Source organism: Staurois parvus, unplaced genomic scaffold, assembly GCF_062004578.1.
Source record: "Staurois parvus isolate SC_StPar_1 unplaced genomic scaffold, SC_StPar_1.0 ptg001227l, whole genome shotgun sequence".
NCBI classification, from domain to species: domain Eukaryota; kingdom Metazoa; phylum Chordata; class Amphibia; order Anura; family Ranidae; genus Staurois; species Staurois parvus.
Window position 1 is genome coordinate 1,291,540 of NW_028319023.1, and position 25,961 is coordinate 1,317,500.

Sequence of the window (25,961 nt, forward strand, 5' to 3'; positions counted from 1 at the left end):
GCATTAGCAGTACACCGGTGTCCAAACAGTTTATGGAACTTTGCCTCTTCTGATGGTTTTTACTGTATGACAGATAAAGTGAACGTTGTCCTGTTCAGTTAAAATGTTTGTGTAACACAATTCTGATATGATGTTGGCACCTCGCCAACAGTATTGGGCAATGTTCCTTCCTGTACTACCTCCTATGTCCTAGCAGACCACTCACTCCTTTCTCAGTCACGTATCGGTGTAGACTGTGCTGTGCTCCTCCATCCATTCACTGCCAGACGGACCTCCCTGAGGACAAATATGATGAACTGCTATTTCTGGGTCCTCGTTGTGTGTGCAATGGGTAAGTCTCCAACACTATAAGTTAAAAGGAACCTGTTGGCACAGAATTATGGGAGCTTACATTGCTGACTTGTTTCTAAATCTGCAGCATTCATGACTGTCATTCCAGCTTCATTGAATGGTCTAGGGTTGTCAGTGGGGTACCCCAGGGTTCAGTGTTGGGACCCTTAATTTTTAATATATTTATAAACAATATAGGGTCTGGGATTATAAGTCCCATTTCAGTCTTTGCAGATGACACCAAGCTGTGCCGGGAATAACGTCCTTACAGGGGGATATGAACTCCATGTATAATACATAAGGGGGGGGGTATGATCTTTATCTATAATGCATAAGGGGGATATGATCTCCATGTATAATACATAAGGGGGGATATGATCTCCATGTATAATACATAAGGGGGGATATGATCTCCATGTATAATACATAAGGAGGGATATGATCTCCATGTATAATACATAAGGGGGGATATGATCTCCATGTATAATACATAAGGGGGGATATGATCTCCATGTATAATACATAAGGGGGGATATGATCTCCATGTATAATACATAAGGGGGGGATATGATCTCCATGTATAATACATGAGGGGGATATGATCTCCATTTATAATACATAAGGGGGGGATATGATCTCCATGTATAATACATAAGGGGGATATGATCTCCATGTATAATACATAAAGGGGGATATGATCTCCATGTATAATACATAAGGGGGGGATATGATCTCCATGTATAATACATAAGGGGGGGATATGATCTCCATGTATAATACATAAGGGGGGGATATGATCTCCATGTATAATACATAAGGGGGATATGATCTCCATGTATAATACATAAGGGGGGATATGATCTCCATGTATAATACATAAGGGGGGATATGATCTCCATGTATAATACATAAGGGGGGGATATGATCTCCATGTATAATACATAAGGGGGGATATGATCTCCATGTATAATACATAAGGGGGGGATATGATCTCCATGTATAATACATAAGGGGGGTATGATCTCCATGTATATACATAAGGGGGGATATGATCTCCATGTATAATACATAAGGGGGGATATGATCTCCATGTATAATACATAAGGGGGGATATGATCTCCATGTATAATACATAAGGGGGATATGATCTCCATGTATAATACATAAGTGGGGATATGATCTCCATGTATAATACATAAGGGGGGATATGATCTCCATGTATAATACATAAGGGGGATATGTTCTCCATGTATAATACATAAGGGGGGATATGATCTCCATGTATAATACATAAGGGGGGATATGATCTCCATGTATAATACATAAGGGGGGGATATGATCTCCATGTATAATACATAAGGGGGGGATATGATCTCCATGTATAATACATAAGGGGGGATATGATCTCCATGTATAATACATAAGGGGGGATATGATCTCCATGTATAATACATAAGGGGGGATATGATCTCCATGTATAATACATAAGGGGGGATATCATCTCACAATAACAATACAATGCAAAACATGAGGGGATTGAGGGCCCTGCTCTTTCGAGCTTACAATCTAGGAGGGAGGGGATGGTGGCACAGGAGGAGATAGCTGTGGGGGATGGAGTGGTAGGAAGAGTGGAGGAGGTTGGCAAGTTAGCAGGGGGTGGGTTAGGCTTCCCTGAAGAGGTGGGTTTTCAGGGTACGCCTAAAGGAGAGGAGAGTAGGTGATAGTCTGATGGGTTGGGGCAGGGAGTTCCAGAGGATGGGTGACACCCTGGAGAAGTCCTGGAGGCGGGCATGGGAGGAGGAGACCAGGGAACTAGAGAGAAGGAGGTCTTGTGAGGAGCGGAGTGTGCAAGTCGGGTGGTACTTGGATATTAGGTCAGTGATGTAGTTCGGGGCAGTATGGTGGACGGCTTTGTACATCAGTGTTAGGATTTTGAATTTGATCCGTTGGGCAATCGTAAGCCAGTCGAGGGATTGACAGAGGGGGGTGGCGGAGATGGAGCGGTTGGAAAGGTGAATGAGTCTGGCAGCCGTATTCAGGGTGGACTGAAGCGGGGATAGCCAGCGGCGAGGCAGGCCAGTGAGGAGGGAGTTGCAGTAGTCGAGTCGTGATATGATGAGGGAGTGGATGAGCTGTTTAGTGGTTTCTGGGGTTAGGAATGTGCGGATTTTGGCGATGTTGCGGAGGTGGAGTCTGCATGTTGCTGAGGTGAAATCTGCACGAGTTTGTTAAAGATTGGACTTGGGGCTGGAAGGATAGGTTGGAGTCCAGAATGACACCAAGTACTCTGGCCTGCGGGGCGGGTTTGATGGTGGCGTTGTTGGACGTGATGGAGAAGTCAATGGGGGGTGGGGTCCGGGCTGGGGGGAAGACAAGAAACTTGATTTTGGAGAGGTTCAGTTTAAGGAAGTGGAGCGACATCCAGTCTTTGTCACTCAGTAGGTGTGTGATTCGGGCGGAGACTGAGGGGGTGAGGTGGGGGGTTGAGAGATAGATTTGTGTGTCGTCGGCATATAGGTGGTAGTTGAAGCCGTGAGAGTGTATGAGTTGGCCAAGGGAGGAGGTGTAGATGGAGAAGCGAAGGGGCCCGAGGACAGAGCCTTGTGGGACCCCAACAGAGAGGGGGAGTGAGGGGGAGGTGGTAACATTATAGGTAACGCTGAAAGAACGTTGGGATAGGTAGGATGAGAGCCAGGAGAGAGCAGAATCTCTGATGCCGAGGGAGTGTAGTTTTTTGAGGAGGAGGGGGTGGTCGACTGTGTCGAAGACCGCAGAGAGGTTGAGGAGTAGGAGCACTGAATAGTGGCCATTAGCTTTGGCGGTTAGCAGGTCGTTGGAGAGTTTGAGTAAGGCAGTTTCGGTGGAGTGTAGGGGACGGAAGCCGGCCTGTAGGGGGTCGAGGAGGTTGTTGTCGCTGAGGTGAGAGCTTAGGCGGGTGTAGACTAGGCGCTCGAGGAGTTTGGATGTGAATGGGAGCAGGGAGATGGGTCTGAGGTTGTTCGGGTCATTGGGCTTTTCTCTGGGAAAATCTCCACTCTTAACTAGGAAAACGCATTGACTCCTGCTGCTTTTCTCTGGGTAAATGCACCTATCTCCTATCTAAACTCTTAAATAGCCCCAGTCCATATGACTCTTCCCATCTCTTTCCATCATTCCAGTCCATGTCTATATCCCTTCTCCTTGATCATCTCTTCCTACACTTCCTCTTCTTGCCATTCTTTCTTTCCCTCCAGCCTTTCTTTTCCCTTTTCTTATTTCTGCTACGGCAGAAAATGTTCTATTCAATTCTCCTACCTCAGATCACTTGGGACTCCCACTACTTCCATTTATTTTTCAGATGTCTTGAAGGCGTACCATCTACCCCAGTCCTTTCTAAATTATTCCATTTTATCTTCATCTATATTATATAACTCCTCCATCCTATTTATATATTCAACCCTTTCTATCCAGTCCCTCATTGTTGGACCTGCCGGAATTTGGGAATAAGTCCCTTAGCCGCGCTAATTAGGTGGCATAATACACAATTTTTATACTGCTTCACTGATATCTTTGACCTATAAAATAAACAAACCCACGGATCCTTCTGTAGAGTGGTCCCCAATATCTCTTGTATAAATTTGATTATATCTTGCCAAGACCCCTGTATTTTTGGACAATCCCACCCTATATGCGCCATTGTTCCCTTAGCTCCACATCTCCTCCAACATAGCGGTGAGACTTCTGCTCGTTGTCTATGTGCAACATTCGGTGTCAGATACCATCTCGTTAAACATTTATAATTCATTTCAACTGTGTTCATGTTCATCACCCCATGTGTTAGTGTAACCTCCCTGGCGGTATTCCCGAGTGTAGCTCGGGGTAAAGTTTCAGTACCACAAGCGGTAACCCCGAGCTACACTCGGGTTTACCATGCGGCGTTGCTCCGGGATCTGTTCTTCTCTTACCTTGTCCTGCGTTCCTGCGATGTCCCTCCTGCAGTGTCCCCAGCAATGTCCTCCGACGGATGCCGGGATCTGTCATCTGGTTTCGCCCCCTTGCGAGCGTCGGGACGTACGGGGTATGGAACGGCGGGAAATTTGAAAATGACATATTGTGACATTCACTAAATACACTAAAATCACATCGTATAACATTCCTGTATCAAACCATTTCACATACATTTTGTCCCGAGTGCTTTGTCCGGCGCCCTGCCTACATTTTTACTGTTCTTTCTGCCTGAAAACTGAGAAACGTCCATGGCGTCCAAAAAGCGTCCCTTTAGGTCAGACGCGGTTTTAGACCGGCTAGAGAACAGCGATAGTAAATCAGAACCACTTGCAGAATTGAGTGATAATGATTGGTGGGGGAAACACGTCATCAGACACTGAAAACGATTCTGCGACTGAGCTCAGCGATGTGCGAACTTGGCGCTCTATTTCACATTTCAGTGTTTTTGGTTTGATTATATTATTGAATTACATTTATTATTATATTATTATTTTTTATGATTATTTATTAAACTATAATTTATGATTTTGTGTTTCAAATTTTAACATCCCTGGGATGTTTACTAGACTCATCCACAGATACCGCCCAAATCGCCCACTCTGCTCCTCCCATGCTATCCTCCTCTCTAGCTCCCTCATCACCTCCTCCCACGCTCGCCTCCAGGATTTCTCCAGAGCCTTTCCCATCCTCTGAAACTCCCTACCACAGCATGTCCGGTCAGCCCCCACCCTGTCTGCCTTTTGGCAATCTTTGAAAACTCACTTCTTCAGGGAAGCCTACCGCACCTCCACCTAAGAACTGTACTTGAATCACGTCCACCAGATCATCCCCCGCAGCTATCACCTTTTGTATCACCTCCCCCTTCCTTTAGATTGTAAGCTCTACGAGCCGGGCCCTCACATTCCTTCTGTACTGAAAGTATTGTAATTGTATTGTCTCCCGTATATTGTAAAGCGCTGCGCAAACTGTTGGCGCTATATAAATCCTTAATAATAATAATAATGGACATCCCTGTCTGGTGCCATTATACATCTTAAAAAAACCCTGAAAGGGACCCATTTACCTTAACCGCTGCTTACGGATTATTATAGAGCTCCTTTATCCACCTTAACATCTTAATCCCTATTCCTAAAACCTATAGGGTATTTATCATGAACCCCCAGTCTACCATGTCAAAAGCTTATTCGGCATCACTCAACAGTAAAATTGTCAGTAACTTTTCTCTCTTTGCCTTTTGTAGAAGGGGCAGCATTCTTAGACCATTATCCCTCCCTTCCCTACCTGAGACAAAACGCACTTGGTCTAAATGTATTTATTCCAGCATCAGCTCTTTTAGCCTAGTAGCTAACAGATTTGTGTCTGTATTTAATAATGATATAGGTCCATAGCTAGCGCATTGTGAGCTATCCTTGACTTCTTTTAGAATAATTGTTATATATGCTTGCAGCGATTCTTATTCCCATTCCATCCCCAAAGGCATTCATATATGTACAAAGTTTAGGGACCAATAATTCTTATACGTTTCTTATAATACCCCACCGTATATCCATCGGGTCCTGGGCTCTTCCCTCCTGCTGTATTCTTCAGGGCCATATTAATTTCTTCCTGGGAGATCGCTTGTTCTAAAGATACAAATTGTTCTGATATTTTTGGCAGGTGTGCCACTTTTAAATATTTCTGCCATTTCCCCCTCTTTTCTTCCTCTTTAACTTACTGGTTCTCAGAATTCACATCATACAGCCTGATATAATATTTTTGGAACGTTTTAGCGATGTCAATGGTGGAGTACAACAGTTCTCCTTTTTCATCTTTAATTTTCTCAATAAAGTTCTTTGGTTTCTTTTCCTTAAGTCTTTTCATCAGGAATTTTCCTGGTTTATTCCCCCACTGATATGTTTCCTTTGAAACCCTATTAAAAATCTTCCTTGATTCCTGTTCCAATAGATCTTTTAGCTCTTCTCTTTTAAGTACGATCTTTGAATGTACCTCTGTATCCTGTCTCTTTATAGTCTATATAACTTCTCCGTCACTTCCTTTATTTTTCTCCCGCTATCTTTCTTTTTTTGTATACTGTATGATCCTGTCAAGGTCCTACCTTTCCTCAGGGCTTGTGCTGCTCCATGTGCTGGCATCCATCTTAGGTGTCTGCAAAGCATTGTGGGATCCTTTATGCTTTCAGCCCTCTGTGGCTCCTCCCAGGAGGTGGCGGCTTATCACATTTAAGTCTGCTGTTTGCAGCTGTCCATTGCATTCGTGTCCTGTCTGTTGCACAGCAGCAAGCTCCTGTTCAGTTACTCAGTGCTCTCCTGGATACTGACTCGGCTTTGGCAAAGACTCCTCCTGGCTTCTGACCCCGGCTCTGGCGACCATTCTTCCTGGCTCCTGATCCCGGCTCTGGCGACTATTCTCCCTGGCTCCTGATCCCGGCTCTGGCGACCATTCTTCCTGGCTTCTCACCCCGGCTCTGGCGACCATTCTTCCTGGCTTCTCACCCCGGCTCTGGCGACCATTCTTCCTGGCTTCTGACCCCGGCTCTGGCGACCATTCTTCCTGGCTTCTGACCCCGGCTCTGGCGACCATCCTTCCTGGCTTCTCACCCCGGCTTTGGCTACGATTCCCGCTGGTTCTTGACTTTCATAGACTCTTGCCTTGTTTCGGTATAAATAAACCTACCTTTAATTGCACCCCCTTGTGTGCCTGGCTCCTCGCTCCCTGACAGATCCTGCTGCATTCAGATGTAACTCTGAATGAAGCTGCTAACACCCTACCGCATACCAAAATGGACAATAGTGCAATAAAATTAATGTGGTGCTGCGCTTATGTATACAGCATACCAGAAAAAAGAATAATAGCATATAATAATTGTTCATATATATAAAACCAATATCTAAGTGTGCTTATATGTGACTAAAATCAGAAAAAAATTAAATCATAAGACAATATTCTTAATAAACCCAAAGGTGATGATGGAAATGACCTCCCTACTTCTGTGCTAAATGCACACACAAGGGAAAAATGATAAAAAGTATGCGTCTAAACTGATAGGTTCGAAAAGAAGGAAAAACGTAAATAAAATATAAATCAGTAAATGATGAAATCCCCCCACTGTTGTGCTGATTATCACCAATGGACAAGTGATGTGAAAATGTCCACTATTATATAAGTGCCAACCTGGTAAGTCCAGAAAACTAGCAAAAAAGGACAATCATCGTCCCATGTGTGAATAATAAGTGAAAAGCCACAAATATACCAAAAAGTTAATACAAATCAACAGGGACCAACCTTTATAACTGAAGAAAAAAATTGAATATAATAGTGATCCCAATTGGGGATAAAATGGAATATAGTGATTGAGTGACACCAAATAAACTTTATATAGTGAAAAAAAAGGGGGAATATAGGCTACACCGCCTATAAAAAAAAGATTAATGGATGTGTGACCCCAATTTCGGGGATAAGCACGTGAACTTGTGACAAAATCAATAAAGTGAGAACAAATTATAGGTAAAGAAGTGATAAGTGTCCCCAAATGCTGGGATATGAAATAACGTACACGTGAAACCGTGACACAATAAGTGGCTCGAAAACCTCAAAAATAACTCATAAATCAATATATAAATATAACTAAAAAAAATTAAAAAAAACAAAATAAATGTTTAAGTCCAAAACCACCTAAATGGTGGAGGTGTTCTGTAGTCCTTTTTGTATATGTGTATACAGAGCTAGATGACGGGAGTCCCACACTATGTGAAATGGCCTCTCACCTCCATGAAGCGACCCTACAGGGTCAAAACCCCTTTTAGGAATATACCACACCGATCAGGAATCTGGACCCCCCCTCCTGCAGATGTAAGGTCCAAAGTAGTGTCAATCCCTCTCACTGGTGTGCAAAGGTACCGCAAGCAGCCTCCTCAAAGTTGTCCCGGAAATGGTCACTCCTCACACGGCCAATGAGGGAAAGGAAGATGCTCCCATAGTGTATTAAAGTTTTATTTTACTAAAATATTACAAGTCCCACTCACATTTTACAGTTCAAACATATGCCGTTGTACATAACCACATGCTATGGGTGTACTTTACATGGATCCTTATTGGAGTTCCAAGATGGCGTCCATGCCGGAAGTTGTGTCAGCACGGCTGGAAGTGCGTTACCACGTCCCACGCGTTTCATCACGTTATCACGTGACTTCATCAGGGTCTTCTGGCGACTTCATACCCTGATACAGCACATGGGATTGGACGAGATATATACAGTATATGGGATTGGATGACATATATACAGTATATGGGATTGGATGACGTGTATACAGTATATGGGATTGGATGACGTGTATACAGTATATGGGATTAGATGACATGTATACAGTATATGGGATTGGATGACATATATACAGTATATGGGATTGGATGACGTGTATACAGTATATGGGATTGGATGACATATATACAGTATATGGGATTGGATGACGTGTATACAGTATATGGGATTGGATGACGTGTATACAGTATATGGGATTGGATGACATATATACAGTATATGGGATTGGATGACGTGTATACAGTATATGGGATTGGATGACATGTATACAGTATATGGGATTGGATGACGTGTATACAGTATATGGGGATTGGATGACGTGTATACAGTATATGGGATTGGATGACATATATACAGTATATGGGATTGGATGACATGTATACAGTATATGGGATTGGATGACATGTATACAGTATATGGGATTGGATGACGTGTATACAGTATATGGGGATTGGATGACGTGTATACAGTATATGGGATTGGATGACATATATACAGTATATGGGATTGGATGACATGTATACAGTATATGGGATTGGATGACATGTATACAGTATATGGGATTGGATGACATGTATACAGTATATGGGGATTGGATGACGTGTATACAGTATATGGGATTGGATGACATGTATACAGTATATGGGATTGGATGACATGTATACAGTATATGGGATTGGATGACATATATACAGTATATGGGATTGGATGACATGTATACAGTATATGAGATTGGATGACATGTATACAGTATATGGGATTAGATGACATGTATACAGTATATGGGATTGGATGACATGTATACAGTATATGGGATTGGATGACATATATACAGTATATGGGATTGGATGACATGTATACAGTATATGAGATTGGATGACATGTATACAGTATATGGGATTGGATGACATGTATACAGTATATGGGATTGGATGACATGTATACAGTATATGGGATTGGATGACATATATACAGAATATGGGATTGGATGACGTGTATACAGTATATGGGATTGGATGACGTGTATACAGTATATGGGATTGGATGACATATATACAGTATATGGGATTGGATGACATGTATACAGTATATGGGATTGGATGACATATATACAGAATATGGGATTGGATGACGTGTATACAGTATATGGGATTGGATGACGTGTATACAGTATATGGGATTGGATGACATATATACAGTATATGGGATTGGATGACATATATACAGTATATGGGATTGGATGACATATATACAGTATATGGGATTGGATGACGTGTATACAGTATATGAGATTGGATGACATATATACAGTATATGGGATTGGATGACGTGTATACAGTATATGAGATTGGATGACATATATACAGTATATGGGATTGGATGACATGTATACAGTATATGGGATTGGATGACGTGTATACAGTATATGGGATTGGATGACGTGTATACAGTATATGGGATTGGATGACATGTATACAGTATATGGGATTGGATGACATGTATACAGTATATGGGATTGGATGACATGTATACAGTATATGGGATTGGATGACGTGTATACAGTATATGGGATTGGATGACGTGTATACAGTATATGGGATTGGATGACATGTATACAGAATATGGGATTGGATGACGTGTATACAGTATATGGGATTGGATGACATATATACAGAATATGGGATTGGATGACGTGTATACAGTATATGGGATTGGATGACATATATACAGTATATGGGATTGGATGACATGTATACAGTATATGGGATTGGATGACGTGTATACAGTATATGGGATTGGATGACATATATACAGTATATGGGATTGGATGACGTGTATACAGTATATGGGATTGGATGACGTGTATACAGTATATGGGATTGGATGACATGTATACAGTATATGGGATTGGATGACATGTATACAGTATATGGGATTGGATGACATATATACAGTATATGGGATTGGATGACGTGTATACAGTATATGGGATTGGATGACATATATACAGTATATGGGATTGGATGACGTGTATACAGTATATGGGATTGGATGACGTGTATACAGTATATGGGATTGGATGACATATATACAGTATATGGGATTGGATGACGTGTATACAGTATATGGGATTGGATGACATGTATACAGTATATGGGATTGGATGACATATATACAGTATATGGGATTGGATGACGTGTATACAGTATATGGGATTGGATGACGTGTATACAGTATATGGGATTGGATGACATGTATACAGTATATGGGATTGGATGACATATATACAGTATATGGGATTGGATGACGTGTATACAGTATATGGGATTGGATGACGTGTATACAGTATATGGGATTAGATGACGTGTATACAGTATATGGGATTGGATGACATGTATACAGTATATGGGATTGGATGACATGTATACAGTATATGGGATTGGATGACATATATACAGTATATGGGATTGGATGACGTGTATACAGTATATGGGATTGGATGACATGTATACAGTATATGGGATTGGATGACATATATACAGTATATGGGATTGGATGACGTGTATACAGTATATGGGATTGGATGACGTGTATACAGTATATGGGATTGGATGACATATATACAGTATATGGGATTGGATGACGTGTATACAGTATATGGGATTGGATGACATGTATACAGTATATGGGATTGGATGACGTGTATACAGTATATGGGATTGGATGACATGTATACAGTATATGGGATTGGATGACATGTATACAGTATATGGGATTAGATGACATGTATACAGTATATGGGATTGGATGACGTGTATACAGTATATGGGATTGGATGACGTGTATACAGTATATGGGATTGGATGACGTGTATACAGCATATGGGATTGGATGACGTGTATACAGTATATGGGATTGGATGACGTGTATACAGTATATGGGATTGGATGACATGTATACAGTATATGGGATTGGATGACGTGTATACAGTATATGGGATTGGATGACATGTATACAGTATATGGGATTGGATGACGTGTATACAGTATATGGGATTGGATGACATGTATACAGTATATGGGATTGGATGACATGTATACAGTATATGGGGATTGGATGACGTGTATACAGTATATGGGATTGGATGACGTGTATACAGTATATGGGATTGGATGACATGTATACAGTATATGGGGATTGGATGACGTGTATACAGTATATGGGATTGGATGACATGTATACAGTATATGGGATTGGATGACATGTATACAGTATATGGGATTGGATGACGTGTATACAGTATATGGGATTAGATGACATGTATACAGTATATGGGATTGGATGACATGTATACAGTATATGGGATTGGATGACGTGTATACAGTATATGGGATTAGATGACATGTATACAGTATATGGGATTGGATGACGTGTATACAGTATATGGGATTGGATGACGTGTATACAGTATATGGGATTGGATGACGTGTATACAGTATATGGGATTGGATGACGTGTATACAGTATATGGGATTGGATGACATGTACAGTACTTTATTATAATTGGCTTCTGTCTTAATTGGCCCCAGTATATGTCTGCAAGTATATAGATGAGATAGTGCCCTTAGATTGTCAGATCCTTGGGGGCGGGTACTAATGCGTATCACATGCCTAACATTGGTAAATGGGATATTGTTGGGTACAAGTTTATCCTCGCTCAGGGCAAAGATGCCAAACTGCCCTCCCCCCATTCATGATGTGCAAGTTTAGGGGATCCTACGCCCAGCAGTCACTTGCTAGTCAAAACCATGGCCGCTGTCACTTCTCCTGTCTACCCAGTAACAGAAGGAAGGCTTCCCCATCCCTACAGGAAACGATTGCGCTCAGGGCAGCCGCCCCTCCTGCCCCCCCCCCCCCCCCCTTGTCCTGGCCTTTCATTATGTCTAGCTTTGATGATATGTGACCCAAATCTCCCTTTCCAGGACTATCCGATGGATTCATGTTTTGCTCCATAAGTAAAAACAAATTCTTTACGTCAGGCTGGGAGGACGACTATCATTGGATCCCTCCGGAGGATTATAAGAAGGATATTCGTTTACTGTTGGGGACGGGATTACAAGTTTCCTGCCCAATAGTCCCAAATCTGAATATTGTGAAGAATTTTAGGGACTTCTACGTCATCACCTGCATGACAAAGACAGCACCATGGGACCAGGAATGTGACCTCTCCTCTTGTTATGTAGAAAATCCCTACTTCTTATCCGCCCTCCTTTTCGCTCTTCCAGGTACGTTTCTTTAAAGCTGATGGTAATTCTGCTTCTATTGCACTTTCTCTGATTACCCCCCTCTCTCATCATCCATGTGATAATAAAATACTGGGGGTACGCTGGGGGTACGCTGAGGGTACGCTGAGGGCACGCTGAGGGTACGCTGAGCGTACGCTGGGGGCACGCTGAGGGCCTGCTGAGGGTGTGCTGGGGGCACGCTGAGGGTACGCTGAGGGCACACTAAGGGCACGCTGATGGTACGCTGAGGGCACGCTGAAGGTATGCTGAGGGCACGCTGAGGGTACGTTGGGGTCAAGCTGAGGGCACACTGATGGTACATTTGGAGCATGCTGAGGGCATGCTGAGGGCACGCTGAGGGCATGCTAAGGGCATGCTGATGGTACGCTGAGGGTATGCTGGGGGCATGCTGAGGGTATGCTGAGGGTACGCTGAGGGTACAGTGGGGACATGCTGAGGGTATGCTGAGGGCACGCTGAGAGTGCGCTGAGGGTATGCTCAGGGCACTCTGAGGGTACGTTGAGGGTGCGCTGAGGGCCTGCTGAGGGTGCGCTGGGTGCACGCTGAGGGTATGCTGAGGGCATGCTAAGGGTACGCTGAGGGCATGATGAGGGTTACGCTGAGGGTACGCTGGGGGCATGTTGAGGGTACGGTGAGGGCAAGCTGAGGGTACGCTGAGGGCACGCTGAGGGTACGTTGAGGTCACACTGAGGGCACACTGATGGTACATTGGGAGCACGCTGAGGGCATGCTGAGGGCACACTGAGGGTACGCTAAGGGCACGCTGATGGTACACTGAGGGTATGCTGAGGATATGCTGAGGGTACGCTGAGGGCACGCTGAGGGTACACTGAGGGTATGCTGGGGGCATGCTGAGGGTACGCTGAGGGCATGCTGACGGCATTCTGAGCATACGTTGAGGGCATGCTGAGGGTACACTGGGGGCATGCTGAGAGTACGGTGAGGACATGCTGAGGGTACGCTGAGGGTATGCTGAGGGTACGCTGGGGGCATGCTGAGAGTACGATGAGGGCACGCTGAGGGTACGTTGGGGTCACGCTGAGGGCACACTGATGGTACATTGGGAGCACGCTGAGGGCACGCTGATGGTACGCTGAGGGTACGCTGAGGGCACGCTGAGGGCACACTGAGGGTACGCTAAGGGCACGCTGATGGTACGCTGAGGGTACACTGAGGGTACACTGAGGGCACGCTGATGGTACACTGAGGGTACGCTGAGGATATGCTGAGGGTACGCTGAGGGCACGCTGAGGGTACACTAAGGGTATGCTGGGGGCATGCTGAGGGTACGCTGAGGGCATGCTGACGGCATTCTGAGGATACGTTGAGGGCGTGCTGAGGGTACGCTGGGGGCATGCTGAGGGTACGGTGAGGGCATGCTGAGGGTACGCTGAGGGCACGCTGAGGATATGCTGAGGGTACGCTGGGGGCATGCTGAGGGTACACTGAGGGCACACATGCAGCCTTTCAACAGGTGGGCCTTGATGTCTAGAGGCCACATCACACATGCAAAGAATAGGTGCTGCAACCCTCATAGCATGCTTTCCCTAAAGGACTCCCGATCTCACCGTGCGACTCCTTCGGTTTCCATCCGCCGAAGCAGTAAATCAAATCATAGAGGATCGGCCACAAGGTGACGACGAATTGTAAAAAATTGTATTCAGATGCGGAGTGAAAATAGTTCCAGAATACAAGCTACACTTACGTGTTTCCATCAAACGATGAGTAACGTAGACTGAAACACGTAAGTGTAGCTTGTATTCTGGAACTATTTTCACTCTGCATCTGAATACAATTTCTACAATTCGTCTTCACCTTGCTGCCGATCCCACCCACATGGAAGAAATATACAGTCATGGCCGAAATTGTTGGCACCCTTGATATTTCTCCAGGAAATCATGTATTTCTCACGAAACGTATTGCATTAACACATGTTTTGCTATACACATGTTTATTCCCTTTGTGTGTATTGGGACAAAACAAAAAAAGGGAGGAAAGAAAGCAAATTCGACATAATGTCACACAAACCTCCAAAAATGGGCTGGACAAAAGTATTGGCACCCTTTCACAACTGCGGATAAATAAGAATGTTACAAGCATGTGATGCTCCTGTAAACTCACCTGGGGCAAGTAACAGGTGTGGGCAATATAGAAATCACACCTGAAAGCAGATAAAAAGGAGAGACGTTCACTTAACCTTTGCATTGTGTGTCTGTCTGTGCCACACTAAGCATGGACAACAGAAAGAGGAGACGAGAACTGTCTGAGGACCTGAGAACCAAAATTGTGGCAAAATATCAACAATCTCAAGGTTACAAGTCCATCTCCAGAGAACTAGATTTGCCTTTGTCCACAGTGCGCAACATTATCAAGAAGTTTGCAACCCATGGCACTGTAGCTAATCTCCCTGGTCGTGGACGGATGAGGAAAATTGATGAAAGATTGCAACGCAGAATAGTCCGGATGGTGGATAAGCAGCCCCAAACATGTTCCAAAGACATTCAAGCTGTCCTGCAGGCTCAGGGAGCATCAGTGTCAGCGCGAACTATCCGTCGACATTTAAATGAAATGAAACGCTATGGCAGGAGACCCAGGAGGACCCCACTGCTGACACAGAGACATAAAAAAGCAAGACTACAGTTTGCCAAAATGTACTTGAGTAAGCCAAAAGCCTTCTGGGAAAACGTCTTGTGGACAGATGAGACCAAGATAGAGCTTTTCGGTAAAGCACATCATTCTACTGTTTACCGAAAACGGAATGAGGCCTACAAAGAACAAAACACAGTACCTACGGTAAAATATGGTGGAGGTTCAATGATGTTTTGGGGTTGTTTTGCTGCCTCTGGCACTGGGTGCCTTGACTGTGTGCAAGGCATCATGAAATCTGAGGATTACCAAAGGATTTTGGGTCGCACTGTAGGGCCCAGTGTCAGAAAGCTGGGTTTGCGTCCAAGATCCTGGGTCTTCCAGCAGGACAATGACCCCAAACATACGTCAAAAAGCACTCAGAAATGGATGGCAAAGAAGCGCTGGAGAGTTCTGAAGTGGCCAGCAATGAGCCCAGATCTAAATCCCATTGAACACCTGTGGAGAGATCTTAAAATTGCTGTTGGGAAAAGGTGTCCTTCCAATAAGAGAGACCTGGAGCTGTTTGCAAAGGAAGAGTGGTCCAAAATTCCGGGTGAGAGGTGTCAGAAGCTTATTGATGGTTATAGGAAGCGACTGATTTCAGTTATGTTTTCCAAAGGGTGTGCAACCAAATATTAAGTTAAGGGTGCCAATACTTTTGTCCAGCCCATTTTTGGGGTTTTGTGTGACATTATGTCATATTTGCTTTTCTGCCTCTGTTTTATATTTGTTCCAATACATACAAAGGGAATAAACATGTGTATAGCAAAACATGTGTTAATGCAATACCTTTTTTGTGTGAAATACTTGATTTTCAGGAAAAATATCAAGGGTGCCAACAATTTCGGCCATGACTGTATATATGAAATATATTTTAAAAATATTCTTCCCAAATATATTGACATGTATTTGAAATGTTACAATGTTGGGCGTATTCAGTATATATAAATATACATGTACAGTATATACACACATATATATATATATATATATAGACATACATACTTCATGTTGAAATACATTTTAATTACAAAATATATTAAAAATATTTTTTAAAATAGATCTCAAATATACTGTATGCCTTTATAAATACAAATCTACAAGTTTGGAATGCATTTACACATTTTTTCAATTTTGCACAGGTGTACCGGCTCCTCCCCTTTAGTCTTGTACAGGTGTACTGGCTCCTCCCCTTCAGTCCTGCACAGGTGTACCAGCTCCTCCCTTCAATTTTGCACAGGTGTACCGGCTCCTCCTTTCATTCCTGCACAGTTGTACCGACTCCTCCCGTGTAGTCTTGCACAGGTGTACCGGCCCCTCCCCTTCAGTCTTGCACAGGTGTTACAGCTCCTCCCGTTTAGTCTTGCTCAGGTGTACCGGCTCCTCCCCTTCAGTCTTGCACAGGTGTACCGGCTCCTCCCGTTTAGTCTTGCTCAGGTGTACCGGCTCCTCCCCTTCAGTCTTGCACAGGTGTACCGGCTCCTCCCCTTCAGTCCAGCAGAGGTGTACCGGCTCCTCCCCTTCAGTCCTGCAGAGGTGTACCGGCTCCTCCCCTTCACTCTTGCACAGGTGTACTGGCTCCTCCCCTTCAGTCTTGCACAGGTGTACCAGCTCCTCCCTTCAGTCCTGCACAGTTGTACCGGCTCCTTGCCTTCAGTCCTGCACAAGTGTAGCGGCTCCTCCCCTTCAGTCTTGCACAGATGTCCCGTCCCCTCCCTTTCAGTCCTGCACAGGTATAGCGGCTTCTCCCCTTCATTCTTGAACAGATGTAGCGGCTCCTCTCCTGTACTGAAATGGCTCACTCTGAATTCACTGCAGACTGTGAGCTTCTCACAATGTGCATTAGAAGCTGCAGCAAGTCAGATAGAGCTCCGCCTCATTTCCTGGCTGGAGGATGTCCGGCATCATCTAGCCTTCTCCTCCCCAGCCTGACTGTCCCTGGCCCCACCCCTTTCATTCATTGGAATTCAGTTCTTGCAATCATGGAGGCCCAGTGTCACATGTGGGCGTTACCTAGGGCGGTCTGTATGAGACTACAGCCTGTGGAGGAATATTGGGTGTCACAGCCCACTTATTGGGTATTGCCGCACATGTCAGAGTGACATCCATAACTCTGGAGCCCTCATTGACATTAAACTCCAAATCCATAACCTGTAAAATTTATTAAAGCGTCCTCTATGGACAGTTTTGGGTACTGTCACTTTGAAGGCACACTTAATTTTGACAAACACTCATCGGCCACTTTATTAGGTCCACCTTGCTAGTGCCAAGAAAATCTCCCCCACATGACACCACCAGCCTGAGCTGTTGATACAAGGCGGAATGGATCCCTCACACCATAACAACACCACCACCAGCCTGAACCATTGTTACAAAGTAGGATGGATCCACCACACCGTGACATCACCAGCCTGAACCATTGATACAAGGCAGGATGGATCCACCACACCATGACACCACCACCAGCCTGAACCGTTGATACAAGGCAGGATGGATCCATCACACCATGACACCACCACCAGCCTGAACCGTTGATACAAGGCAGGATGGATCCATCACACCATGACACCCCCACCACCAGCCTGAACCGTTGATACAAGGCAGGATGGATCCACCACACCATGACACAACCACCAGCCTGAACCATTGATACAAGGCAGGATGGATCCATCACACCATGACACCACCACCACCAGCCTGAACCGTTGATACAAGGCAGGATGGATCCATCACACCATGACACCCCCACCACCAGCCTGAACCGTTGATACAAGGCAGCATGGATCCACCACACCATGACACAACCACCAGCCTGAACCATTGATACAAGGCAGGATGGATCCCCCACACCATGACACCACCACCACCACCAGCCTGAACCATTTATACAAGGCACGATAGATCCCCCACACCATGACACCACCACCAGCCTGAACCGTTGATAAAAGGCAGGATGGATCCATCACCCCTTGACACCACCACCACCACCAGCCTGAACCATTCATACAAGGCAGGATGGATCCACCACACCATGACACCACCACCAGCCTGAACCATGGATACAAGGCAGGATGGATCCATGTTTTCATGTTGTTTACCCCAAATTCTGACCCTACCATCTAAATTTTTCCCCCTTCCCACTCTCTTCCTTCTCCCCCCCCCCCTTCTATCCATTGTCCTGCATGATGTCCCTGATGAGGACTAAAGAGCTCAAAAAAAATGTTTTTGTTATAACAGTTTTTATTTTTCACACATACACATTACATATAGTTGTCTTTTTTTATTTTTACTCTTTTTTTAATAAAAAAGTTTAATTTTAGAGACTGATTTTTTTTTCCCTATTTCTTTTTTTTTTCCTTTGATTCTATTATTCTTTTTTTTCTCTTGTATTTCAGCATTACTATTAAGTTTCTCTTGTCTTCCTTCAGTTTTCAAATCACCTCATTATCACATACACACACCTGATTCCTTTTTCATGGCCCCTGAGACCAAGCCCCGGTGGGCGGGGTGAAATAAATCAGAGGGGCGTGGCTAGAATGGCAGCTGAGGCCATGCCTCAATACTGGACTCCTTGGGGTTTATTTACTAAAGCTGGAGAGTCCAAAATCAGACTCCCTTCTGCATAGAAACCAATCAGCTTCTAACCTCAGCTTGTTCAATGAAGCTTTGGCAATGAAACCTGGAAGCTGATTGGTTTCTATGCAGAAGGGAGTCTGATTTTGGACTCTCCAGCCTTAGTAAATAAACCCCCTAGTGTCAGTTGAGCAGTGTCCATCCCTGCACTTGTATTGGCTGACACTGGAATCCATTGGACTCTTGCTCCCCTCTTCTTACTTGCCGGTGGGGTGATCCTTCCTTCCATCCATAGCTTGAAGCCATAAGAAATACTTTTTCATCTACCATCTGAATGTCGCAGCAACCAGTCTGCCCATTCTCATCAACAAGACATTTTCCTCCACACAACTGCCTCCCACTGGATATTTTCTCTTTTTTGGACCATTCTCTGTAAACCCTAGAGATGGTTGTGCAGGAAAATCCCAGTAGATCAGCAGTTTCTGAAATATTCAGACCAGCCCGTCTGGCAGCAACAACAATGCCAAGTTCAAAGTCTCTTAAATCCCCTTTCTTCCCCATTCTGATGCTCGGTTTGAAATTCAGCAAGTTGTCTTCAGCACGTCTAGATGCCTAAATGCATTGAGTTGCTGGCATGTGATTGGCTGATTAGCAATTTGTGTTACCAAGCAATTGATCAGGAGGACCTAATAAAGAGGCCGGTGAGTGTATATGGTTTTTACAATGATTAGCCATAACTTTATGACCGCCCACCTAATATTGAGTAGATCCACCTTTTGCCACCAAAACAGCCCTGGCCCGTCGAGGCATGGACTCCACTAGACCTCTGAAGGTATGCTGTGATATCTGGCACCAAGCCGTCAGACGCAGAACCTTTCAGTCCTGTAAGTTGGTAGGTGGGACCTCCATGGATCAGACTTGTTTTTCCAGCACATCCCACAGATGCTCGATTAGACTGAGATCTGGAGAATTTTGAAGCCAAGTCAATACCTCACACTCGTCGTGTTCTTCAATCCATTATTGCAGTGACAGGGTGCATTATCCAGCTGAAAGAGGCCACTGCCATCAGGCAGTTTTCATGAAGGGTGTACTTGGTCTCCAACAATGTTTAGGTAGGTGGTACGTGTCAAAGTAACATCCACATGAATAGCAGGAGCCAACATTTCCCAGCAGAACATTTCCCAAAGCATCACACTGACTCTGCTGGCTTGTCTTCTTCCCATACCACATCCTGGTGCCATCTCTTCCCCAGGTAAGTGACACCCACCCACCCGGCCATCAACATAATGGAAAAGAAAATGTGATTCACAAGACCAGGCCACCTTCTTCCATTGTTCCATGCCCCAGTTCTGATGCTCATGATTCTTAACATCCTGTAAGTTGTGACCATGGATTGGACTTGCTTTTCCAGCACATCCCACAGACACTCGATTGGATTGAGATCTTGAAAATTTGGAGGCCAAGTCAACAGCTCAAACTAGTTGTGTCTCCTAAACCATTCCTGAATTAATCAGACCAGACCACCTTCTGCCATTGCTCTTTGGCCCAGGTCAGAACCTTTAAAACCTGTAAGTTGAGTGGTGGGGCCTCCATGGACTGGACTTGTTTTTCAAGCACATCCCGCAGATGCTCAATTTGATTGAGGTCTGGAGAATCTGGAGGCCAAATCAACACTTAAAACTCCTTGTGTCTCTTAAACTATTCCTGAATTCGTCAGACCAGGCCACCTTCTTCCATTGCTCTTTGGCCCAAGTCAGAACCTTTAAATCCTGTAAGTTAAGAGGTGGGGCTTCCATGGATTGGACTTGTTTTTCCAGCACATCCCGCAGTTGCTCAATTTGATTGAGATCTGGAGAATCTGGAGGCCAAATCAACACTTAAAACTCCTTGTTGTGTCTCTTAAACTATTCCTGAATTCATCCGACCATACCACCTTCTTCCATTGCTCTTTGGCCCAGGTCAGAACCTTTAAATCCTGTAAGTTGAGTGGTGGGGCTCCCATGGATTGGACTTGTTTTTCCAGCACATCCCGCAGTTGCTCAATTTGATTAAGATCTGGAGACTTTGCAGGCCAAATCAATACTTAAAACTCCTTGTGTCTCCTAAACTATTCCTGAATTCATCAGACCAGGCCACCTAGTTCCATTGCTCCGTGCTCCAGTTCTGATGCTCATAATCCTTTAAGTTCTGTAAGTTGGGTGGTGGAGCCTCCATGGATCAGACTTGTTTTTCCAGCACATCCCACAGATGTTCCATTGGATTGAGATCTGGAGAATTTGGTGGTGAAGTTGCTCCCTGGTCCAGTTCTGATGTTTAGAACAACGTGCTCATTGTAGGCACTTTTAGCTGTGGACATGGGTCAGCCTGGTTACCCTGACTGGTCTGCGGCTACTGCGATGGACATTTTTTTTTCTTCTGCTTTCAACACATCAACTTCAGGGACAACATGTTCACTTGCTGCCTTATATACCCCAGATATTCAGATGCCATTGTAACAGGATAGTCAATGTTGTTCACTTTACCTGTCCGTGGTCATAAAGTTATGCATGATCGGTGTACTTACCTAATGCAACCTCATCTTTTATATTTTACAAAAAAACAATAAGTATTTGTGTGCGCTAAAATCAAATGTGTGTATTTTTTTTAATGAAAATATTGATTGGGTTAACAATTATTCTGTTATTTTATTCTCCAGGGTCTCTGCTTCCAGAAAAAGTAAAATGTTTTGGGGGGGGTTTAAGTAATCTTCAGGCCTAAAATGTAGATCATTTTAACACGTGCAAAAAAAAAAACTGCAGAATTCAGGCAGGGGGAGGGGCAGAGCGGTGATCCAATCAGGCAGGACTACATTGCAGGGGGCGTTATTCTAACACTGGCTCTCTGTGTTATCTGATAGATAAAACCGGAACACAAGAATGGAAAAACAAAGTAACAGATATTTTTGAAGGTACGTACATTTTATAATGTGTATTTTAGAACAGCTAGTAGTAGTACCAGAACCTGCCTTTGTATCTGCTCCCTGTGATCTACAACACAACAGAGCTCACGTCGGGGGATGGGAGATCCACACTGTGAGCACAGGGCTGCATTCTAATACTGGGAGCTTGCTAACAAGAGGAAAGGCAAAGTGGAGAGAGGAGGTGACCAACGTTCCAGTCCTATCTAATCCACAAGATGGGAGAGCCACAAGACATGTGGCTTTAGTGTATAGCGAGGACCCTCAAGGGAGCTGCTAGCATTTCAACTGGTGATTTGTCCCAGTGGAATAGAAGGGCAGGGCCACAGGGGCAGCTGCCCATGGTGAAATATTCTTAGGGAGCGCTGAGAAGCTTTCATAGCTGAAAGCCAATGATAGGTCACAGAGGCATTCCCCACACAGAAACACGCCCTTTATATATGTGACGCTGAAGGGCAGGGGATTTTGTCTCCACTGCCACTTTGGGAGCTGTCAGACGGGTTAGCTTGGGCAGGTCTGGACTTGTGTCTGAACAATCCTGAGCTCATCCCTACCCAAGAGGGTGTCTTGGGCACTGGAAACCCATGCTATGCCACTGCTTTGTTCTGTAGCTGCACCCAAACACTCAATGACCCAACAATACGGACTGACAGACAGATTGCCACCGTTAATCTTTTTTTGTTGTTATTTTATTGGCTCATTTGGGTTGGGGAGACAGAATAACCAAAAAGAGCAGCAACTAATTGCTACCATTCAATAGTGTCTTGTAGTATCTTTAACCTCTTCCATTGGCTAATGCAGATATTTGGTAGACCAGATGGACAGCTACCTTCAAGTATCTTCTGTAGTTGACACTTGATCTGAGACCAGCAATTAATAGAAGAGGACCTTTAAACTGAGGTCAGCATTTAGTAGTAGTTGACCTTTGAGCTGAGACCAGCACTTGGTAGTAGTGGACCTTTGAGCTGAGACCAGCAATTGGTAGTAGTGGACCTTTGAACTGAGACCAGCAGTTGGTAGTAGTGGATCTTTGAGCTGAGACCAGCAATTAGTAGAAGGGAATCTTTGAGCTGAGACCAGTAATTGGTAGAAGTGGACCTTTGAGTTAAGATCAGAAATTGGTAGTTGTGGACCTTTGAGCTCAGGTCAGCAGTTGGTAGTTGTGGACCTTTTGAGCTGAGACCAGCATTTAGTAGAAGTGGACCTTTGAGCTCAAATGAGCAATTGGCAGTAGAAGACCTTTGAGACGAGACCAGAAATTGGTAGTAGTGGACCTTTTGAGCTGAGATCAGCAATTATTAGAAGGGAACCTTTGATCTGAGATCAGCATTTAGTAGAAGTTGACATTTGAGCTGAGACCAGCAATTGGTAGTAGTGAACATCTGAGCTGAGACCAGCATTTAGTAGAAGTGGAAATTTCAGCTGTGACTGGCAATTGGTTGTCATAGGTCTTTGAGCTGAGACCAGCAATTGGTAGTAGTGGATCTGTGAGATGAGACCAGCAATAAGTAGAAAAGAACATATGAGCTGAGACCAGCATTTAGTAGAAGTGGACCTTTTGAGCTGAGACCAGCATTTAGTAGAAGTGGACCTTTTGAGCTGAGACCAGCATTTAGTAGAAGTGGACCTTTTGAGCTGAGACCAGCATATAATAGAAGTGGACCTTTTGAGCTGAGACCAGCATTTAGTAGAAGTTGACCTTTTGAGATGAGACCAGCATTTAGTAGAAGTGGACCTTTTGAGCTGAGACCAGCATTTAGTAGAAGTGGACCTTTTGACCTGAGACCAGCATTTAATAGAAGTGGACCTTTTGAGCTGAGACCAGCATTTAGTAGAAGTGGACCTTTCGAGCTGAGACCAGCATCTAGTAGGAGTGGACCTTTGAGCTGAGGTCAGTAATTGATAGAAGTGGACCTTTGAATTAAGATCAGAAATTAGTAGATGTGGACCTTTGAGCTGAGGCAGGCAATGAGTAGAAGAGAATCTTTGAGCTGAGACCAGCATTTAGTAGAAGTGGACCTTTAGGAGCTGAGACCAGCATTTAGTAGAAGTGGACCTTTTGAATGAGACCAGCATTTAGTAGAAGTGGGCCTTTTTGAGCTGAGACCAGCATTTAGTAGAAGTGGACCTTTTGAGCTGACACCAGCATTTAGTAGAAGTGGACCTTTTGAGCTGACACCAGCATTTAGTAGAAGTGGACCTTTTGAGCCGACACCAGCATTTAGTAGAAGTGGACCTTTTGAGCTGAGACCAGCATCTAGTAGAAGTGGACCTTTGAGCTGAGGTCAGTAATTGATAGAAGTGGACCTTTGAGCTGAGACCAACATCTAGTAGAAGTGGACCTTTGAGCTGAGGTCAGTAATTGATAGAAGTGGACCTTTGAGCTGAGACCAACATCTAGTAGAAGTGGACCTTTGAGCTGTGGTCAGTAATTGATAGAAGTGGACCTTTGAATTAAGATCAGAAATTAGTAGTTGTGGACCTTTGAGCTGAGGCAGGCAATGAGTAGAAGAGAATCTTTGAGCTGAGACCAGCATTTAGTAGAAGTGGGCCTTTTGAACTGAGACCAGCATTTAGTAGAAGTGGACCTTTTGAACTGAGACCAGCATTTAGTAGAAGTGGACCTTTTGAGCTGAGACCAGCATTTAGTAGAAGTGGACCTTTTGAGCTGACACCAGCATTTAGTAGAAGTGGACCTTTTGAGCTGACACCAGCATTTAGTAGAAGTGGACCTTTTGAGCTGACACCAGCATTTAGTAGAAGTGGACCTTTTGAGCTGAGATCAGCATTTAGTAGAAGTGGACCTTTTGAGCCGACCCCAGCATTTAGTAGAAGTGGACCTTTGAGCTGAGACCAGCATCTAGTAGAAGTGGACCTTTGAGCTGAGGTCAGTAATTGATAGAAGTGGACCTTTGAGCTGAGACCAACATCTAGTAGAAGTGGACCTTTGAGCTGTGGTCAGTAATTGATAGAAGTGGACCTTTGAGCTGAGACCAACATCTAGTAGAAGTGGACCTTTGAGCTGTGGTCAGTAATTGATAGAAGTGGACCTTTGAGCTGAGACCAACATCTAGTAGAAGTGGACCTTTGAGCTGTGGTCAGTAATTGATAGAAGTGGACCTTTGAGCTGAGACCAACATCTAGTAGAAGTGGACCTTTGAGCTGTGGTCAGTAATTGATAGAAGTGGACCTTTGAATTAAGATCAGAAATTAGTGGTTGTATCTTTGAGCTGAGGCAAGCAGTGAGGAGAAGGGAATCTTTGAGCTGAGACCAGCAAGTAATAGAAAAGGACATTTTAGCTAAGACCAGAAATTGGCAGATGTGCACTTTTGAGCTGAGACCATCAATTTGTAGCAGTGGACCTTTGAGCCGAGACCAGCAATTGGTAGTAGTGGACCTTTGATTTGAGACCAGCAGTTGGAAGAAGTGGACCTTTAAGTTGAGACCAGAAATATATTAAGCAGAATTCATTCTTAGCTTTATCTTCCCCCCTTAGAGATGGGGTCTAAGACGCTTGAAGTGGACCTCCCTGATTTACATCCTTTCCAGACAATAGGTCTGGGAGGTAAGGACCCCCCTCCTCCCCAGATAGCAGGTCTGGGAAGCAAAGAACCCTGCAACACGACCTCCTCTCTAAGCAAAGTGTAGAAATACACCAATGTAGACGTTTTCCCCAAATGTTTATTCTCTTCCGAGCCCAAATCACTGGCATGAACTGGTCAGGGATTGACCAAGGTGGGATAAATCTTCATAACCCCATAGACTGTATATTCTCTATTTACTGAAGAACAATCTCAAGAAACAGGAAGACGCAACAAAGTCCTTGCTCTTAGGAGAAAACCAAAAAAAAAACAAAACACA

At 44.3% G+C, this 25,961-nt stretch overlaps 1 protein-coding gene across 1 annotated transcript in view; it reads left to right on the forward strand.

Annotated features, from left to right (window-relative positions):
* Window positions 1-224: 224 nt before the first annotated feature.
* LOC149438015 (uncharacterized) overlaps window positions 225-25,961 on the forward strand; it is a gene marked incomplete at its 3' end in the record, with an annotated part of 40,944 nt that continues 15,207 nt past the window's right edge. The window contains exons 1-3 of the mRNA XM_089660347.1: window positions 225-331; window positions 12,619-12,921; window positions 22,040-22,090. Coding sequence (XP_089516473.1) covers window positions 289-331; window positions 12,619-12,921; window positions 22,040-22,090 — 397 coding nt within the window. The remainder of the gene's footprint in view (window positions 332-12,618; window positions 12,922-22,039; window positions 22,091-25,961) is intronic.